General features: G+C 36.6%; 1 protein-coding gene across 4 annotated transcripts in view; it reads right to left on the bottom strand.

Annotated features, from left to right (window-relative positions):
* LOC106873218 (meiosis regulator and mRNA stability factor 1) overlaps positions 1-17,652 on the bottom strand; it is a 55,221-nt gene that overhangs the window by 7,395 nt on the left and 30,174 nt on the right. For all 4 annotated transcript variants that reach the window (XM_014920473.2, XM_052978479.1, XM_052978480.1 and 1 more), the window contains 6 exons: positions 12,578-12,771; positions 9,842-10,071; positions 9,583-9,721; positions 7,447-7,538; positions 5,904-5,946; positions 2,028-2,230 (listed from right to left, as the gene is read on the bottom strand). In XM_014920473.2, the coding sequence (XP_014775959.1) occupies positions 2,028-2,230; positions 5,904-5,946; positions 7,447-7,538; positions 9,583-9,721; positions 9,842-10,071; positions 12,578-12,771 (901 nt within the window). The remainder of the gene's footprint in view (positions 1-2,027; positions 2,231-5,903; positions 5,947-7,446; positions 7,539-9,582; positions 9,722-9,841; positions 10,072-12,577; positions 12,772-17,652) is intronic.

Below are 17,652 nucleotides of genomic sequence, written 5' to 3'. Positions count from 1 at the left end.
CTCTCTGCCTGTCTGTCTGTCTATCTCTCTGTGTCTGCCTGTCTCTCTCTCTCTGTGTCTGCCTGTCTCTCTCTCTGTCTGCCTCTCTCTCTCTCTCTCTCTCTCTCTGCCTGTCTCTCTCTCTCTGTCTGCCTCTCTCTCTCTCTCTCTCTCTCTCTGCCTGTCTCACTTGCTTTCCCATGTCAACTGTTGATTAGTAGCTCGCTTTGTCTGTGGTTATGCCACATTGGCTTCTGCTAGGGAATAGGGAAGCCTCAGTGTTCTGCTGTTTGTGGTGTACCCTCCCATCCCACCTCTTTTACCTATACTGGATGTCTTTCTCTTGAGCACTTCTAATGGCTTACTATATGCAACACTTCCCCCGTCCCCCTCCACCCCTACCTAGTGTATCTCCTGTTAAATGTAGAGATAACGTAGCGAATAAAATGGTGTACTGTATGCAGGTTGAAGGCTATTGTATGTTTGAGATCTACGAAATGCGAGCTTTCCTTTCAGATGCATAATGCTGCTGTCCCCCATCCCAGAGTCTCGTCAGCCTACACCTTCCACACCCCCAGACTGGCACAATGTTGGTACATTGAAAGGTAGGTCTGGTGAGGTTGTTGAGATGCTTGAATGGAGACGTGTAGATTTGTGCTGCATCCAAGAAGTTGGAGAAGAAATTCTGCTAGGTTCCTCACAGGCAAAGGACATAGGTATAAGATTTTCTGATAAAGTTGGGGCCATGGGTATACTCCTCACAGGGAAATAAGTTGATAAGATAATCGAGGTAGTCAGAGTCTGTGATAGAATACTTAAGATTAGACTAGTACTGCAACATGAATTAGCAACCACCATCTCAGCTTATGCCCCTCAGCCAGGGCTACCTGATGAACAGAAAGACCGATTATATGACACCCTCTTGCAGACTACCTTGTCGATGAATGACAGGGACCTTCTCTTTGTGGCTGATGACTTCAATGAGCATACTAGACAACATCCAGGGAGCTCCCATGGTGTACATGTTGGCTACAGATTTGGTTGCCACAATGAGGAAGGAACCAAGCTGCTAGAGTTAAGTGTTGCAAATGATCTTATAATCTGTAATACTAACATCAGGAAACCTGCCAGTCACCTGTTCACCTACCAGTCTCGCCAGGAAATGGGGAAAGATGGATACTTATAAATGCCAAAACTTTCCCATGTGAAGAATGCATCCCACCTCATAGGTTAGTAGTTAGCAACTTTAGGATCAGGGCTAAATTGCTGCCCGAAGAAAGCCAGCATGGAAAAGAAGGGTCTGGAAGCTTAAAGATCCTTTGAATGGACAGAGATTTAGAGACATATTACTTGAAGCTTTTGACAAAAAACGAGGATATTACATCACAATGTGGAGGACAACTGAAGGTTCTTATGGGACCAGATCTATGGCTGGTGCAAAGTCCCCTCTTGACCTAAGGTAATGTGGTGGCAGAACAATGTTGTTGACAGGGCCATTAGGGAAAAGAAACAGGCATGGAAGGACTGGAAGTGCAGTGGAAGCAGGGTATGATATCAGATCGCCAGAAGGGAAGCTAGGAGATAGGTTTACTTAGCCAGATGGGAAGCAGATAAAAAATTTACCAATATTCTGCGTCGTAAGTACTAGAGACAGTGTTTTGTATTGAAAGACTGTGTGAGAATCATGAGGTCATAGGAGAGAAATGTGTTTGCATGGATAATGGCTCACTTGCATTTAATGATGCTGCAGAGACTTGGAGACGCCACTATGAAAGGTTGCTAAATGAAGAGAATGAATGGGAGAAAGAGAGATGATGATACATACATATACACACTGGACAATGAGAATAAGTGTTCAGCACCACATTGGTGGACTATTTGTGTAATAAGGCTACCATTGGTCTCATGTTAAAGAATGCCTCAACAATTATTCAAGCCACAGAGAAAAATAGTTGCTCATCTATTATGGGTTAAAATTTATAGAAAAGTTATGCACCAAAAGTAAAATAAAGCATTTGTGATTTCTTTGAAATAGGTGGAAGGCTGACCTGTACAACATGTGGAATACATTCAAACAATTCAAGTAGTTTTACTACACCATAATCTGCTACTTTACACTGCCGGCCAAAGTGGTGATGATATGATGGAATGAATTTATTGAAAGTCATTTCACAGTGAGGATTGTGTCGAATGATATCTACCACTTCCCGTGAAAACTGCTTGGTTCTGGCAATTTCTGCTGCAGTCTGATCTAAATATATATAAAGGAGAAGTATTCCAGGATTATATTTATACATATAAGAATTTATAAACTTTGAGAGGACATTACTGGCATTACTGAGATTTGCTGTTGTGTGTGTGTGTGTGTGTATGAGGGACTCGTCATTAGACAATGTATGAGGGTTCACCAATTACTGAACAACCACACATGATTTGTTTATAGTGGTCAAATGTTTGTGTAGACATAAGCTTACTCTCTCCATCAGACCAACACTATCTTCACAGATGCAACAGGTGCCACATGTCAGATGTCGAAATGATCGCAGAACAATGTGAAATGAAGTGCTTTGCTCAAGAACACAAGGTAATGCCTGGTCTGAGAATCAAACCCACAATCTCACAATCATGAGTGCAACACCCTAACCACTAAGCTATGCACTTTCACTGTGTGTGTGTATAAACCTACACACACACACACACACACACACACACACACACACACACACACACACGTTTAAAAATAAATTTAATAATGAGAATACTCAATACTACATACAAGTAGGGTCAAATTTATTGTAAATTCAATATAGCTGGGAGTAAGTTTTGCCATCAGGAAAAACAATGTTGTAATCTTGAGGCATCCAATTGTGTTTCAAAGCAGCCTGTTTTACAACTCAGTGGCAAAACCTGGAGAAAGGAATTCCAATTGGTTGCACAGTCCTCCACCCCCATCCTTTTCATTATGGGAATGAATCTTATAAAAGCCACTGATAAAGTTCAAGGAACAACAATGGAATCAGGCAGTCAACAACATACAATAAGGGCTTTCATGGCTGATCTTACAGTGACAACCACAATCTATGTGGAAATGGAACAGGTGCTGGCTTCACTTGAACACATGGCAACATGGGATAGAATGAAATTTAAGCCCAAGAAATCTAAGACTTTGGTGATTAGGAGAGGCAAGTTAAACAGAATCAAGGTGCAAGTGCAAGGCGAGGCTATTCCATCAATAGAGGAAAATCCAATCAAATGCCTTGGAAAGTGGTTTGACAATTCACCGATAGAAGCAATGTCACTAATACTGAGAAGCAGGCAGATCAGATGAGTGGCTGAGGAAGATTGAAAGATCAGGGCTTCCAGTAAAATACAAGGAATGGCTCTATCAACATGGACTGCTTCTAAGATATGTGGATATTGACAATGTATGAGATTCCAATGACAAGTAGAAAGAGTAGAGAGGAAAGTAAACAAATACCTACAAGCTTCACTTCAATAGGCCTTGCACATAAGCTGGAGCAGTTCAGATTTTATTTATGGTGAAGGAATTCAAGGTTGCAAAGTGTAGAGTTGTAATGATGTATAGGGACTTCCAGGATGAGCCAGTCAGACATTTAGGTACCATCACAAGATTCGGGGTGGGGTGGGGGGCTGTTAGCGAGCAACCTGAACCACACAAGCTGAATGTATGCTGAAGCTTTGTGACATCATAGGAATTTATATTTACAAGATGGCAAGGTCTCAGTTGCTCTTATTTCCAACAACATAAGACATCTACCTGATGGAAGAAAGGGCAAGAACTGGCAGCTAAATTGGTTCTCTCTAGAAGGAGGGTTACATGGATAAGGCCTGTGAAGACTGGAACCTTTGAAATGGTGCCATGACAATGTGCAAGACTTGATAACATTCTGAAACAGGAAAGGTTCAAAAACCACCATCAGTAGGGGAAAAAACCCACCAGCAATTTCATGAAGGAAGGCAAAAGTCCAGTAAAGACAAATAATTACATGGGTTCCAATCATGGAATATGAAAGAATATCAGGGGGAAAGATTGGAGTTTCCCCCCAGGTTGTCCAGACAACCCTGAGGCCAGATATAGTTTTGTGGTCTGAAAAGGCAAAGAAAATTATCTTAACCGAGTTTACTGTCTTATGGGAAGAAGAGTATTATCAAGCTTTTGAATGGAAGCAATGCCATATACAAAAGCCTTCTGCAAGATTGTAGGGAGAAGAGATGGTAGTCACAGCTATTCCCAGTTGAGGTTGGCTGTAGGAGATACCCTGTCCAGTTGGTAGAGGATGATTCCAACCACTGGAATAAGAAAAGAGCAAAGGGTAGCTGTTGTAGTAATAGTTACAGATCATAATCCAGGGTAAAAAAGTTTTGTTCTGTGGCTCATTAACAAGCAGTGGTTATCATTATTGGGCCAATTTCCATCACATACAAATAATCCCATGCTGTAACATTTTATGCCATAAACTGAAATTTTATGATCCACATAATGGGAGAACATTTTCCTGGTTTCCAAAGCATTAAGTTGAAGCATTTCCCAATTAAGATGTTAATCTGGCATAAGTTATGTCTTTAGAAGATTAATCTTTTCCAACGATTGCTTTAGAAAAATTGCATCAAATATAACCTGTATAAAGAACTATTACTTTTGGAATGAAAGCTTAGTCACCCTTGAGCTAGCCAAGTTGCTTACACTGTCAGAGACATTGCTACTCTCCCACACTAACAAACATGAACTTTAAGTCATACTAGAGTTGTACGTAACCAATGCATTTATTTACAACAGGTTTTGATTAGGCATCCAAGAACTGTTGTTCTGAAATATTGCTATATGAGACTGACTAATTGCTTTTGTCAGGCACAACTCTTCAACATTAATTTAACATCCATATTTCTTATACAAAAAGCTAAGATGAGTCTGCATATCAGTATCTCTCCAATCGTTCATCAATATTTTTGTGCTGTTTAATTGGATTGACAATTCCATAAAATCTCATTCAGCTACCTTGTCACAAGTTATTTGCTCTACATCTGCCTACCTGATTACTATCCTAATTCTTTCCTCATACAATCTACTTGTTTATATGAACTACTATCTCCTCTGAATTAGGTGAATAACAGTAGCTGTTTTAACCCCCCCACTTCAGTAGACTTTTAAGAGTAGAATGTGCATATAACAAGCTGTACATAACATACATCTGCTCATTCAATAAGATGACCACTAGCTATGGCTTAACATCCAAGTGGATATTTTTATTTTACAGAAAATTCAAACTGCATAGCCATAAATTCATGAATCAAATGTGTGCCACTTCCTAGACTACTAATAGCTCATCTCTCAGACAAAGTGACAAAATTAAGATATAGGCACAGACAATGTGGTTAAGAAGTTTGACAGCAGCAAGATTATGGGTTCAATCCCACTCTGCAGTACCATAGGCAAATAAGGGAAATTTGATAGTTAAAAACTGCATAGAATCCCAGAATACCTCAATGCTTTACAACATGTGTGTGTGTGTGTGTGTGTGTGTGTGTGTGTGTGTGTGTGGTGCATGACAGCCACTGTACTTGTAAGTAGCATGCACATGTAACAGGTGTGCAAGTGTGGTGGGAGATTAAGGCATACATGGTGGGTTGGGATGTGTAGCACGTGTACGTGCAGTGCATGTGAAATACATGGGGTGAGCTTGTCACGTGTGCAATGTACATGACGTACATGCAATGCATGTGGCATTTGTGCATGCATCAAGTTACTTCCATTTACATAAAAAAGTAACTGATAAACAGAATAACTACCAGATTGAAATAAGTACTGGAGTAAATACAATCAGCTACAATTCTTAAAGATTGTACCCCAGCATGGTCATAATCCAATGAAAAACTAGTGAAAGATTAACAGAATATATACTTACTTCTTTTGGGTGCTGAGAGGATTGGGTCTGAATCTTCGTTCACCTGGAATTATAAAACCTTCAGTATTATCACATGCAAACAGACAAAATATCCATCTACAAATGATATACTTTAATTCAAATTTCTTTATTATAGGAATTATAAAAATGTTGAATATATTGTCCAACACGTTTTATATTTGTAGGTGACATTGAGCAACATCAATAGTTAACTGCCTTATGGCTACATTTTCCTAATAAACACTTAATCATGCCAGTGGTATTTACTTTAAGTCTCAGAGAACATGATCTATGCTGAAGATGCAGCCATAACTGTGTGGTTAAGTGTTCTCCTTTCCAACCATGTTTTAGGTTCAGTTCTATTGCACAGCACCTCAGAAAGGTGTCTATTATAGCCCTGGGCTGACCAAAGCCTTGTAAATGGAGATGGTAAATTGAAAGAAGCCTGTGTGTGTGAGCTGCCTTGACTAGACATCACATGATAGTTGTAAATGAGTATCACCATCATACAAGTGGTGTCATTTGATTCCAATCTTTAGTGAAAACATGTTTGGTTATAAAACAAGTGAAGGTTGGAGACAAGAAAGACATCCATCTGCAAAAAGTCTGCCTCAAAAGATTCCATCTGACTCATGCAAGCAGGGAAAAGTGGATGTTAAATCAATTGTATCAGTTTAGAGGTATATTGATATAGACGTATATACAGACATATAGCGAGGAGATGACAATATCGGTAAAAAATGAGAAATTTGAAAAGAAAATACAAAACCAGATATTTCTCCAAAAACAATGTCACTACACACAAAATTTTATAACATTTTCTTAACATGATTTAAATATATTCTTTAACCATATAATACAAGTCTTCTGTAGTTTTTCATACTATTTTGTGTTTTATACATCCAACCACGTGCTTTCACATACCAACTCTCACCTATATATATATATATATATATATATATATATATATATACACACACACACACACACTTTCAGACCAAGACAGGTAAAATTGATAACTGGTTAGGTTAGCTAGAAAGTTCTTACACAAAGCATGGTCATAAGGTTTGCTAATGTCAGGGACAATGATATCACTTTCAAAGTTCTCAAGGATAAGATAACTGGTGTGTAAATTAACAAAGTGTGGTAAATGTGGTTATTTGAAGTCTGACTCTTAAAATATTCAAATTGTATAAACTCAAGATGGTTGTGGTAAGAAATGCCAATTAATCAGAGAGATAAGATACAGAAGTTAATTTTAGTTAGTTACATAACTTATGAATCGTTTAAGAAAGCTATCTAAAATTCTCTATAGAAAAAAACATTGGCATTTAAAAACAAAAGTAGATTTTGATTTTTGCTTACATTAGGCATAATAATTCCTCTCTAAAGTATGTGTTAATCTCAAATTATTTTAAGCAAAGAAAAAAATATAATTTTGCTCTGTAGTATATATGGTTTAAAAATGAAAAAGAAAAATGACTAAAAAATGTGCTTGTCTTAGCTGTAATGGCTGCAAATAAAACAAAAACCCGAGATTTACCAATAATGTTGCAGGTGGAACGTCTGAGAGGAGATCTTCAATGTAACAAACACCATATTCTTTTACATTCCATGGTTTTTCTAGAATTCTCTCTAATGATGATAACAGTGAAAAAGAGAAAAAAAAAATCAATAAGCAGAACTTAGTATTTTAATATTAAACAATTCATGGCATATTACTTATTTTCCTGTCCACTTTATAACATTAAACAACAGGAAATGATTAACTGCTGGAATTCTTCCCAATGTAGCTTTCATCAGCCAGTCTAAACACTTGTTCTCAACTTTCATCCTCCATCCAAGTTTTAATTGAACTGGGCCTTTGTTTCATAAACCATTGAGTGCCAGGAATTAATTTGATAAACTTCACAGAGATATAGCTTCCAAATATGCACACACACACACACACACACACATACTGGGTGTGGTAAATTGCTGTCTAAATTATGCAAAAATGAAAACAACACAGACATCTCATTTTAACAAATATATTTACCAAAATTACATAAAAACATCTTGAAATACTAAGGAGTATATTCATTCAATAAAATCGCCATTGGCACCAACCATGGCCTCCAGACGACTTCGGAATCTCCTGCAACTCTTCTGGATGGTGTCCTTGCTTAAGTTGGTGAATGCTGCTATAATTCTTGCCTTCAGTTCATCTCTGGTGTTACAAGGAGTTTTGTTGATCTCTCACTCAACTGCGTCCCACACATAATCAAGAGGGTTTGCAGTCTGGGGAGTTAGATGGCCAGATGCTAGGGGTGATGTGGTTGTAGAAATTGTCTGATGGCCATGACTGGGTTTTCCTGCTCATATGACATGGTGCAGAGTCCTGTTGCCAGACATAGGGTCTTCCAGCAGCCACTCTCTTGACCCAAGGCAGCACTACCTCCTCCAGGCACTTGATGTAGGCATCCATGTTGAGTGAAGCTGTGGGAAGATGAATGGAGGCATAACATTGCCATCATTAGTGATCACTCCAAACACCATGATGTTTATTGGATGTTTGACTTTATCACTCTTGGTACATGTTTTGGGGACATGGCAAAACAATGGTTGTCCTGTGTGTTCACCATCTGATTCTGACAAATTTTTCTCGTCTAAGAAGTACGAAAGCATGTTTGGTTGGAAAGGATGCTTGAGGTTGTTGAAAAGCTTTGTAGCAGGCTTTCCTCTTGTTATTGATGGCTTGGGATAAAAGTTGGCCCTTTCTCATCTTGCATGAGAATACCAAATGTATTCATGCACTACCTGCCTGTTAAGAAACTTCCATGTCCCTGGTGATGGACCTGATTGACTTGGAGAGATTGTTGCCAATCATGGCTTGGCAATCACTAACAAATTCAGGAGTGCTTTTCAGATCAGAATGATCAGAGTGAGTTTTCCAAGCTACTGTACCTTTGTAATCACCATAAGACTCATCCAACTCTTTCTAAATCTTCTGCACTGTACTCAAATTGACACCCAAACACTCTGAAATGGTCATATTGGAGCTACTGGCATGAATGCCAAGCAGTACAGCATGTTGTTTATAAATTTCTGGCAGAGTAAATTGTGTTATGGTGCTGTTTGTCTCACAGATGGTGACCAACTGGCCCTACTATATTGTGTAGCAAAAAAAAAAAAAAAAAAAAAAAAAAGCACATGCACAAAATTAAAAATATAAAATGGTGACAACTTACTCATCACATCTTGTATATACAAATATATATAACTTGGATCGATATACGCACTAGACAACACTAGACTAAAATAATATGTATATCATTTATAATGTATACGTCGATGTAAAATAGAACACAAACTTAAGTTCCAAAATAGCAAATACTCTTTCTTAATCCTTTAGTGGTTAATGCAAGAGTTTACCATCAATATTTAACTTGCATCACATAACTGATGTCATTGAAAGCTATTAGTTTAAACTTCCACCTAATATTTCTTTAATAGCTTTATCTTACTAAAAATGGGCAGCGGAGAGGTATCTCAACAATCTGAATTATCCCATGTAATTAATTAAAAGTCAAAGAAATGAAAGAATACAAGATTATGATAAAATCAAACATCTATGTTTTGCAAGTGAAAGAAATTTGTAATTTATGTACAACAAAAAGAATTAAGTTAAATTTCTTACCATAAGCTGAAGGAAATTCTGAAAGGCTTATTTCCTTATTGCTTTGAAGTTTTAAAACTTTCAGTAGATCTGCTGTAAACCGGCGTATTTGTGCTTTGTGGCTAAGCGTAAGTACTCGCTTTTCACCATTTCCAAGGATCTAATAAATGTTACCAATATTTAACATGACATTATTAAAGAATAAGAGAAAATAGGAAAATTTCCACTACCCCAAATAAAAGTACGAAAAAAAGGTAAACAGATCTTTCAAGATACTAACCTGTACAACGTGAGGAATGGCCTCCAAAAGTTCAACTAATTTGGTATAGCCATAGTCAGCTACTCGGCATTGTCGACCAAAATGGTGGTGATATTCTGGAATAAATTTACTGAACGGTATCTGGCAGTTTGGAGCATGTTTAAGCAGATCTACCACTTCTCTACTGATCTGATTAAGTTGTTGTGTAAAAGAGGAATTATTCGGAGGTGTATAAGTCCATTCAGCCGTATCTGCATTGAAATCAATATCTTTATTAAGAAAACATTCCAATTAAAAACTTTACATATCTATCAACAATGTTTATATAAAATTCAAATATTATTCATCAAGTAAATGATATTCCATTCAACATTAGTAAATAATATTTTAGATGGGAACAATCAGAAAAGTACTTTCAATATCAGTAACAAGCTTAAAATATCAGTAACAAGCTTTCCAATATTGTGAGATGTAAAACATTTGGCAACCTGCTACCTAAAAGGAAAAGCTGGATGATACAGTCCTTGATGGATTTGATATGACATTTGTATACTGTATCATATCAGTGGAGGTGCAATGGCCCAGTGGTTAGGGCAGCGGACTCGCGGTCATAGGATCGCGGTTTCGATTCCCAGACTGGGCGTTGTGAATGTTTATTGAGCGAAAACACCTAAAGCTCCATGAGGCTCCGGCAGGGGATGGTGGTGAACCCTGCGGTACTCTTTCACCACAACTTTCTCTCATTCTTACTTCCTGTTTCTGTTGTGCCTGTAATTCAAAGGGTCAGTCTTGTCACACTGTGTCACGCTGAATATCCCCGAGAACTACGTTAAGGGTACACGCGTCTGTGGAGTGCTCAGCCATTTGCACGTTAATTTCACGAGCAGGCTGTTCCGTTGATCGGATCAACTGGAACCCTCGACGTCGTAAGCGACGGAGTGCCAACTGTATCATATCTATGGATATTTATTTAAAACTAACTGTATTTAACAAATGTGAAAACATACTTTTGCCATGTTTCAATCCGTGGATTTAGTTTTTATCAGGGATTGTGCACACTTTATACAGTTCATGAGTACACTGCTTATAACCCACTGTTAAGTAAACTGGATAGCCTAATTTGAATATATAATGCTTTCTAAGCAGCTAGTTCAAATATGATTACTGCTGTGTTAAATGCTTTGTTTCATTGCCATATTGTACAATATAATTTAACAGATTTTTTTTTAAACCAACAGTAAAAGATGGAGCACAATTGCTGACAAAATCCTAATTCAAGGGTTGAAGTAGGTTTGGCTTTTCCCAGCTTCCCTATCACAAAAAGTATAGAGATATGTTAACATCCAGTCATAAAAAGTGATGGCTAAAAAGTAGATATAGCATAGCAATGAAACAAAACAATGCATCTAAAGTTCAATATCTGAAAAAGTTAGGTCGGTGTATCTAGAAATAGTTTTGATAATAGGTCTGTCCAATCAGGACTGGCTTGGGAGTTAAACAATGAAGAACTAATTTCAATATATATATAATTTGGAATTTGAAAAAATATTCCACTGTCTAAATTTATATACATTTTCTGATTTCGGAAGGGAATGATAATTCAAAATCAAACACTAAAAAAAAAAACTAGAATTTATATTTCATCAAAGTCAAGCTACAAGTTGTTCTAAAACTAAATATTGCTTCATAGTCACAAGTATGGTTCTGTGGCTAAGAAGCTTATCTCCCAAGTATATGATCTTGAGCAAGAGCCTGCTACTACAGCCCTAGGTTGACCAAAGTTTTCTGAATGGATTTGGTAGAAAAACTGAAAGAAACTAGTTTGTCCTCGTCTTGAAACTGTGGTTGTAAATGAGCATCACTGTTATACAAGCAATATTGTTAGTTTCCTGTCTTCTGTGAAAAATGTGTTTGGCTACAGAAAGAATATTACTTTGCTTAGAAGCATGTGTGAATGACAGGAAAGGCATCCAGTCATAGAAAATCTGCCTCAACAAATTCTATCTGACACATGCAAGCATGGAACAGTGGATGTTAAATGAAGAAATGGAATATGAAGCATTTAAAACACTACATCTTATAGATTAGCCAACATTTCTCTACTGGTTGACAGTCTATATTTTATTGTAGATGATGTTCTATTTTTGGACAAGACACTTTTCTCAAAGCTGAGTGTACACCTAGCTAAATCATTGAAAAGTTGCAGTTCACAACAGTTTGTATGTGAGACAAAGGTTTCATTAACATGGAGGTGTGAGTTGCAGTACTCATATGATGTAACTTAATTCAGACTATCATCCTATTTAGAGACTCAGAGGACTTTCAGTTCAGCTTTACTATATAGAACACCTTTGAGAGAAAGGTAACATAAATAACTAGGTAAATACCTAATTGAAGGACAATTTGATTCAATAAACTCCAACTTGTTAAACTCACAATTGTTCCTTCAATAGTCCAGGCATTCTCTCCCACCTGAGTTACTGTTCTTTTAGCCCTAGGCCAGCTCTGAGCAGACTATTATCAAAATTAATCAAGCCAAGGTTTTTTTCAGGCATAGTGTACCTAGAACTACAATATCCATTATCTTCTTTCCATGTGTTATATGAGTGAGATTTGGCTGCTATCTCTAGCTGGTCAAATAACTTTGTTGTAAGAATGACTCTAGGTACATGTTTAGTCTATAGAGCTTTGAAATCCTGTAGAAAAATTAAAATTCTGAAAATAATGGAGAGATGAAAAACAAAGATCTTGATATACCATTGGTGTTAGAACTATGGCTTGATAAAACAAATTGATTTGACTTGCTTTCTGCATACTGAATCTTCTTCACTCCCAATTTTCCACTTGAAATTTTGATACCAGGGATTGTACTAATTAGATGTTCCAAGTTCACACCATCATTATTAAAAATCTCAAGTGGGTGGATTTCCAAAGAATAACAAACAGGGAAACTAAAAAGAAAAAAAATGTTAAATTTGTAATCTTTGAAATGTAAAAGATAAAAGTCTTTAATATTAATTAAAATATTACAAATCATAACCAACTGTTGAAAAACAATTATTTCATGCCATTTAATGAGAAATACTGATTAGTTTATATATAGCCACCTGATCAAATTCTTATTTCAATTGACATGGCAAGAGGAATTCCTAAATTTGAAAACTGGTATTTTGCCAAAACGATTTTACCAAACTTGCGCCATGGTAGTGATTAGTAATAGGGGGAGCAACAAATTATTTAAAAAGTCAAATCTAATACTGAGATTCATCAGAAGATTCATTACAAATGCATCCAACATGAGTTAGAACAGAAAGCTAATAAAATAATTAGTTTAAAGTTATAAACTAATAAACTAATTATAAAGTAATGAACAAGCAAGGCAGTAAGTGAAAAATACATTCCTTATGCTTTATTTAATAGTGAATTTCAGTTAGGGTTGTATTTGATTCAATAAATGCTAAATTGTTAGACTCACAATTGTTCCTTCAATAGTCCAGGCATTCTCTCCCACCTGAGTTACTGTTCTTTAACCCTAGGCCAGCTCTGAGCAGACTATTATCAAAGTTAATCAAGCCAAGATTTTTTTTCAGGCATAGTGTACCTAGAACTACAATATCCATTATCTCCTTTCCATGTGTCATACGAGAGATTTGGCTGCTATCTCTAGCTGGCGAAATAACTTTGTTATACGACTAACTCTAGGTACATGTCCACCTTTACAGCAGTGATCATGTTTAAGATATTGTGTGTACACTGAGGGAGGGCCAGGATATTGTGCGTACGTTGAAGGTGAACTAGGATATCATGCTTATTGAATGAAAGCAGGAGAACTATCAGTTATATCTTCATCATTGTATCTAAAGATAAATTTACATCTATATAATTAAAATTTTGGCTACTGTTTTCAGTGTTATGTTGACAGGGTGATTGCTCTTTGGTTGATATTTGACTTTTGTATTCTGTGAAGGTAGAAAAGTAATACCCAAGTCTTTCCTAAAGGAAATAAAATGGCTGACTATGAACTCTGGTTTTTAATTCGCAGTATTCAATTCATTGTACAACCACTGTATTTGTTTTGTTCACTCAAAATTACTTTATACAAAGATCTGACATGCAAAGTAGCAAATCAAACAGTATAGAAATTCTTTCCAGAAGTACATAATTTTAACTATACTCATAAACAATGTTGTGAATGTTTATCATGATAGGCAACCTACTGGAATGTTTTTATAATGTTTATGTCTCAAGACTTCTCTGACTTCCAGTGTTAGCTATAAATCAAAACTTGCCTAAGAATTCCAATTTGGATGTTATGTATTGGTTTAAGAAACTATCAGGTTTCAGGAATATGGGAGGAAAGCAATTACGATGAATAAAATCTTTAAACAAGATAATATCAATATTCGCATATTACTGGTACTTACTGGCTCCATAAGGAGATAAGAGACTAAGTCAATCTTGGTGAGACTTAACATAGTTCTCAGGGATATTCAGTGTGACACAGTGTGACGAGGCTGACCCTTTGAATTACAGGCACAACAGAAACAGGAAGAAAGAGTGAGAGAAAGTTGTGGTGAAAGAGTACAGCAGGGTTCGCCACCATCCCCTGCCGGAGCCTCATGAAGCTTTAGGTGTTTTCACTCAAACACTCACAACTCCCAGTCTGGGAATCGAAACCGCGATCCAATGACCGCGAGTCCGCTGCCCTAACCACTGGGCCATTGCTCCTCCACGGTGAGACTTTGAATACTTAAGCATTTCATTTGGTGTGCTCTAGCTACTGATTTACAATGCCCTGCTAATTTCACTTGACAGTTTTATATACAATGAAGAGAGTATAAGCCAGGGTACTGAACAATAGAAGAGTAAAAAGTGGCTCACACCAGCAGTATTTGATTATGGAAATATGAAACTAAGGAATTTAGTCTGGTGCTCAGATTTTTCCAAAATTCATGACTATCCACAATAGTTTGTAATTTTTAGCAGAAGGCCAAATAATTCAAGAAGCATTGTCAAATAAATCAATTCTAATACATGACTGGTATCTACTTTAATCAACAATAGACAGGCACTGATTTCAATACCATAGTTTAGTAATAACGTTGATGCTTCAGTCCAGATATGGGAAATAACTAGCACAAAACTATAACAGATGAAAAGAAACTGGGAAGAAATGTGTCTCTAGTGAGAACTGCAAGAAATCTAGAAAAAATGTAATAGTAGTAGGCATCTGTTGGTCTCAAGAGACCATAGATCTGCACCCCAAAAAATCGTGTCAGCTGTTGATGGTGGTGCAGCATCTGCTGTGGCTGTAGAGGCCCACGTGGGAGTTGTAGTCAAACATACAGTGACTTCATCTGAAGGAGCTCTTGTCTGGCACTACTGGTTTTTCCTTCTGTTGAGTGCACTTTTATTTGGTGCCAAGTTCCTGTTTCTCTTCCTCTTGCTTATTTATGTCTGACAAGTTCATGACCTTAAAATGGTAAAAGGTCGATGGTAAAAGAAATTTAAAAAAAAAGTCTTATAAATGCTCGAAGGACAGACCTAACATGTAAACAAGAATTGATCAGGTGATCACATGTCCTTTACTAAATGTTTAGGAAAAGATTATATAAAAAAAGTAATGCTGCTGAAAGAAACAAAACTATAATACAACTTCAGTCTTAACAGAGATGAAAATTTAAATGCTTAATGAGAATCTATTACTGAAGTGACAGTCACAATTACAAAGATTTGTTGTTAATGAATGACTGCTTTGGTGATGACATGAAAGTGACAAAGGCAAATTACACGATGCACTTAGTATTGGCAGATGTATAGAAAGACTGCTTCTATGAGACCTGTAGACCATGCTCAAAACAAATAACAGTGACCTCATTATTGTAGTTGGTAGATAATTTAGATAACACTGCAATGGCCTCTTCTTTGGGGTTCATGTGGGATAGTGTTATGGTATACAGAATAAGGGTTGTGATGTGCATGACAACTTGCAACTTTAGGAAACCAGTTTGCAAGGAAAGTGGCTATAAAACAACACGGATAATGACACGATAAAAATACACACACACACACATACAGAGAGAGTAAAATAGGAGAGTTAAGGCTAAGTACAATTTCATTCAGCTTGTAGATTTAACTTTGGTAATTACTACCAGTGCGGAGGCGCAATGGCCCAGTGGTTAGGGCAGCGGACTCGTGGTCATAGGATCGCGGTTTTGATTCCCAGACCGGGTGTTCTGAGTGTTTATTGAGCAAAAACACCTAAAGCTCCATGAGGCTCTGGCAGGGGATGGTGGCGAACCCTGCTGTACTCTTTCACCACAACTTTCTCTCACTCTTACTTCCTGTTTCTGTTGTGCCTATAATTCAAAGGGTCAGCCTTGTCACAGTGTGTCATGCTGAACATCCCCGAGAACTACGTTAAGGGTACACGTGTCTGTGGAGCGCTCAGCCACTTGCACGTTAATTTCACAAGCAGGCTGTTCCGTTGATCAGATCAACTGGAACCCTCGATGTAGTAAGCGATGGAGTGCCAACAATTACTACCAGAATATGATGCTGAATATTTAAGGGCAGCCTATCCAAACATCTGGTTTCTTACAAGAATTTTTACACAGAACTGTAGTATTGAAATTGCTGCTAAACAAGCAAGCACAAAGAACCCCTAATATCTTTAAAATAATTGGTGCAGCTATACAAACTAAGTACGATATTTGAAAATGATTTCATGAAGATATGTTGGATACAGGCAGAGTTTTGAACAAGTTTCAATTTGATATATTTCTTGCCATATATCTTCCACTTACTATCTTGGTGAAAGGCTTTTCAAGTACAACATTTGAGCTGAATAATGGCAGTTAGAAATATGGACCAACAAATTTTGTTCCAACAACACTGAACAGATAAGATTGATGTAGGGATGACAATTCTGACAAGGTTTTTTTCTAAAGCATCATTCAAACATTTATTCCTGTCTTATTGAACACCTGGCAGACAGAAATATATAAAAGTTGTTCAGACTTAAGGCAATAACTAGCATAACTTCTATTTCACACTTACCAAATAATTCTTACAAACATTACTCAAGCAGTTCTTGGAGTATAATTTCTACCAGCTGGCTGTAGCTACAATCTATTTATATTCTATCATACACAGATACACATATCTATCTATCTATCTATCTATATAAATATATATATATATATATATATACACACACACACACACACATACATATATACATATATCTATATATATGCATACACACAGATGCACAAATCTATCTACATATATATATACATATATATACACACACATGTATATATATATATGTGTATATATATATGTATATATATATGTATATATATGTACCCATATATGCTTGTATGTATACATATAGATGTAGCTATGTACAGATATGTATGGATATATGCATATATTTACATATATATATATATACACACACACGCACACAGATACACATATCAATATCTATACACAAAAATACACACTATATATACATATACACACACACATATATATATAGAATAAATAAATAAACATACACCCATACACATATCTATACACACACACACACCTATATGTGTGTGTGTATATATATATATATATATATATATACATACAGATACACATATCAATATATATATACACACATACACATATGTATACACACACAGATACACATATCTATCTATATACACACACGTATATATATATATAGAGAGAGAGAGAGAGAGAAAGAGAGAGAGAGAAAGAGAGAGAGAGAAAGAGAGAGAGAGAAAGAGAGAGAGAGAGAAAGAGAGAGAGAGAAA

This window comes from Octopus bimaculoides, chromosome 2 (genome assembly GCF_001194135.2).
Source record: "Octopus bimaculoides isolate UCB-OBI-ISO-001 chromosome 2, ASM119413v2, whole genome shotgun sequence".
NCBI lineage: Eukaryota > Metazoa > Mollusca > Cephalopoda > Octopoda > Octopodidae > Octopus > Octopus bimaculoides.
The sequence above is the reverse complement of the archived record's forward strand: the minus strand, read 5'-3'. Positions and strand labels throughout refer to the sequence as shown.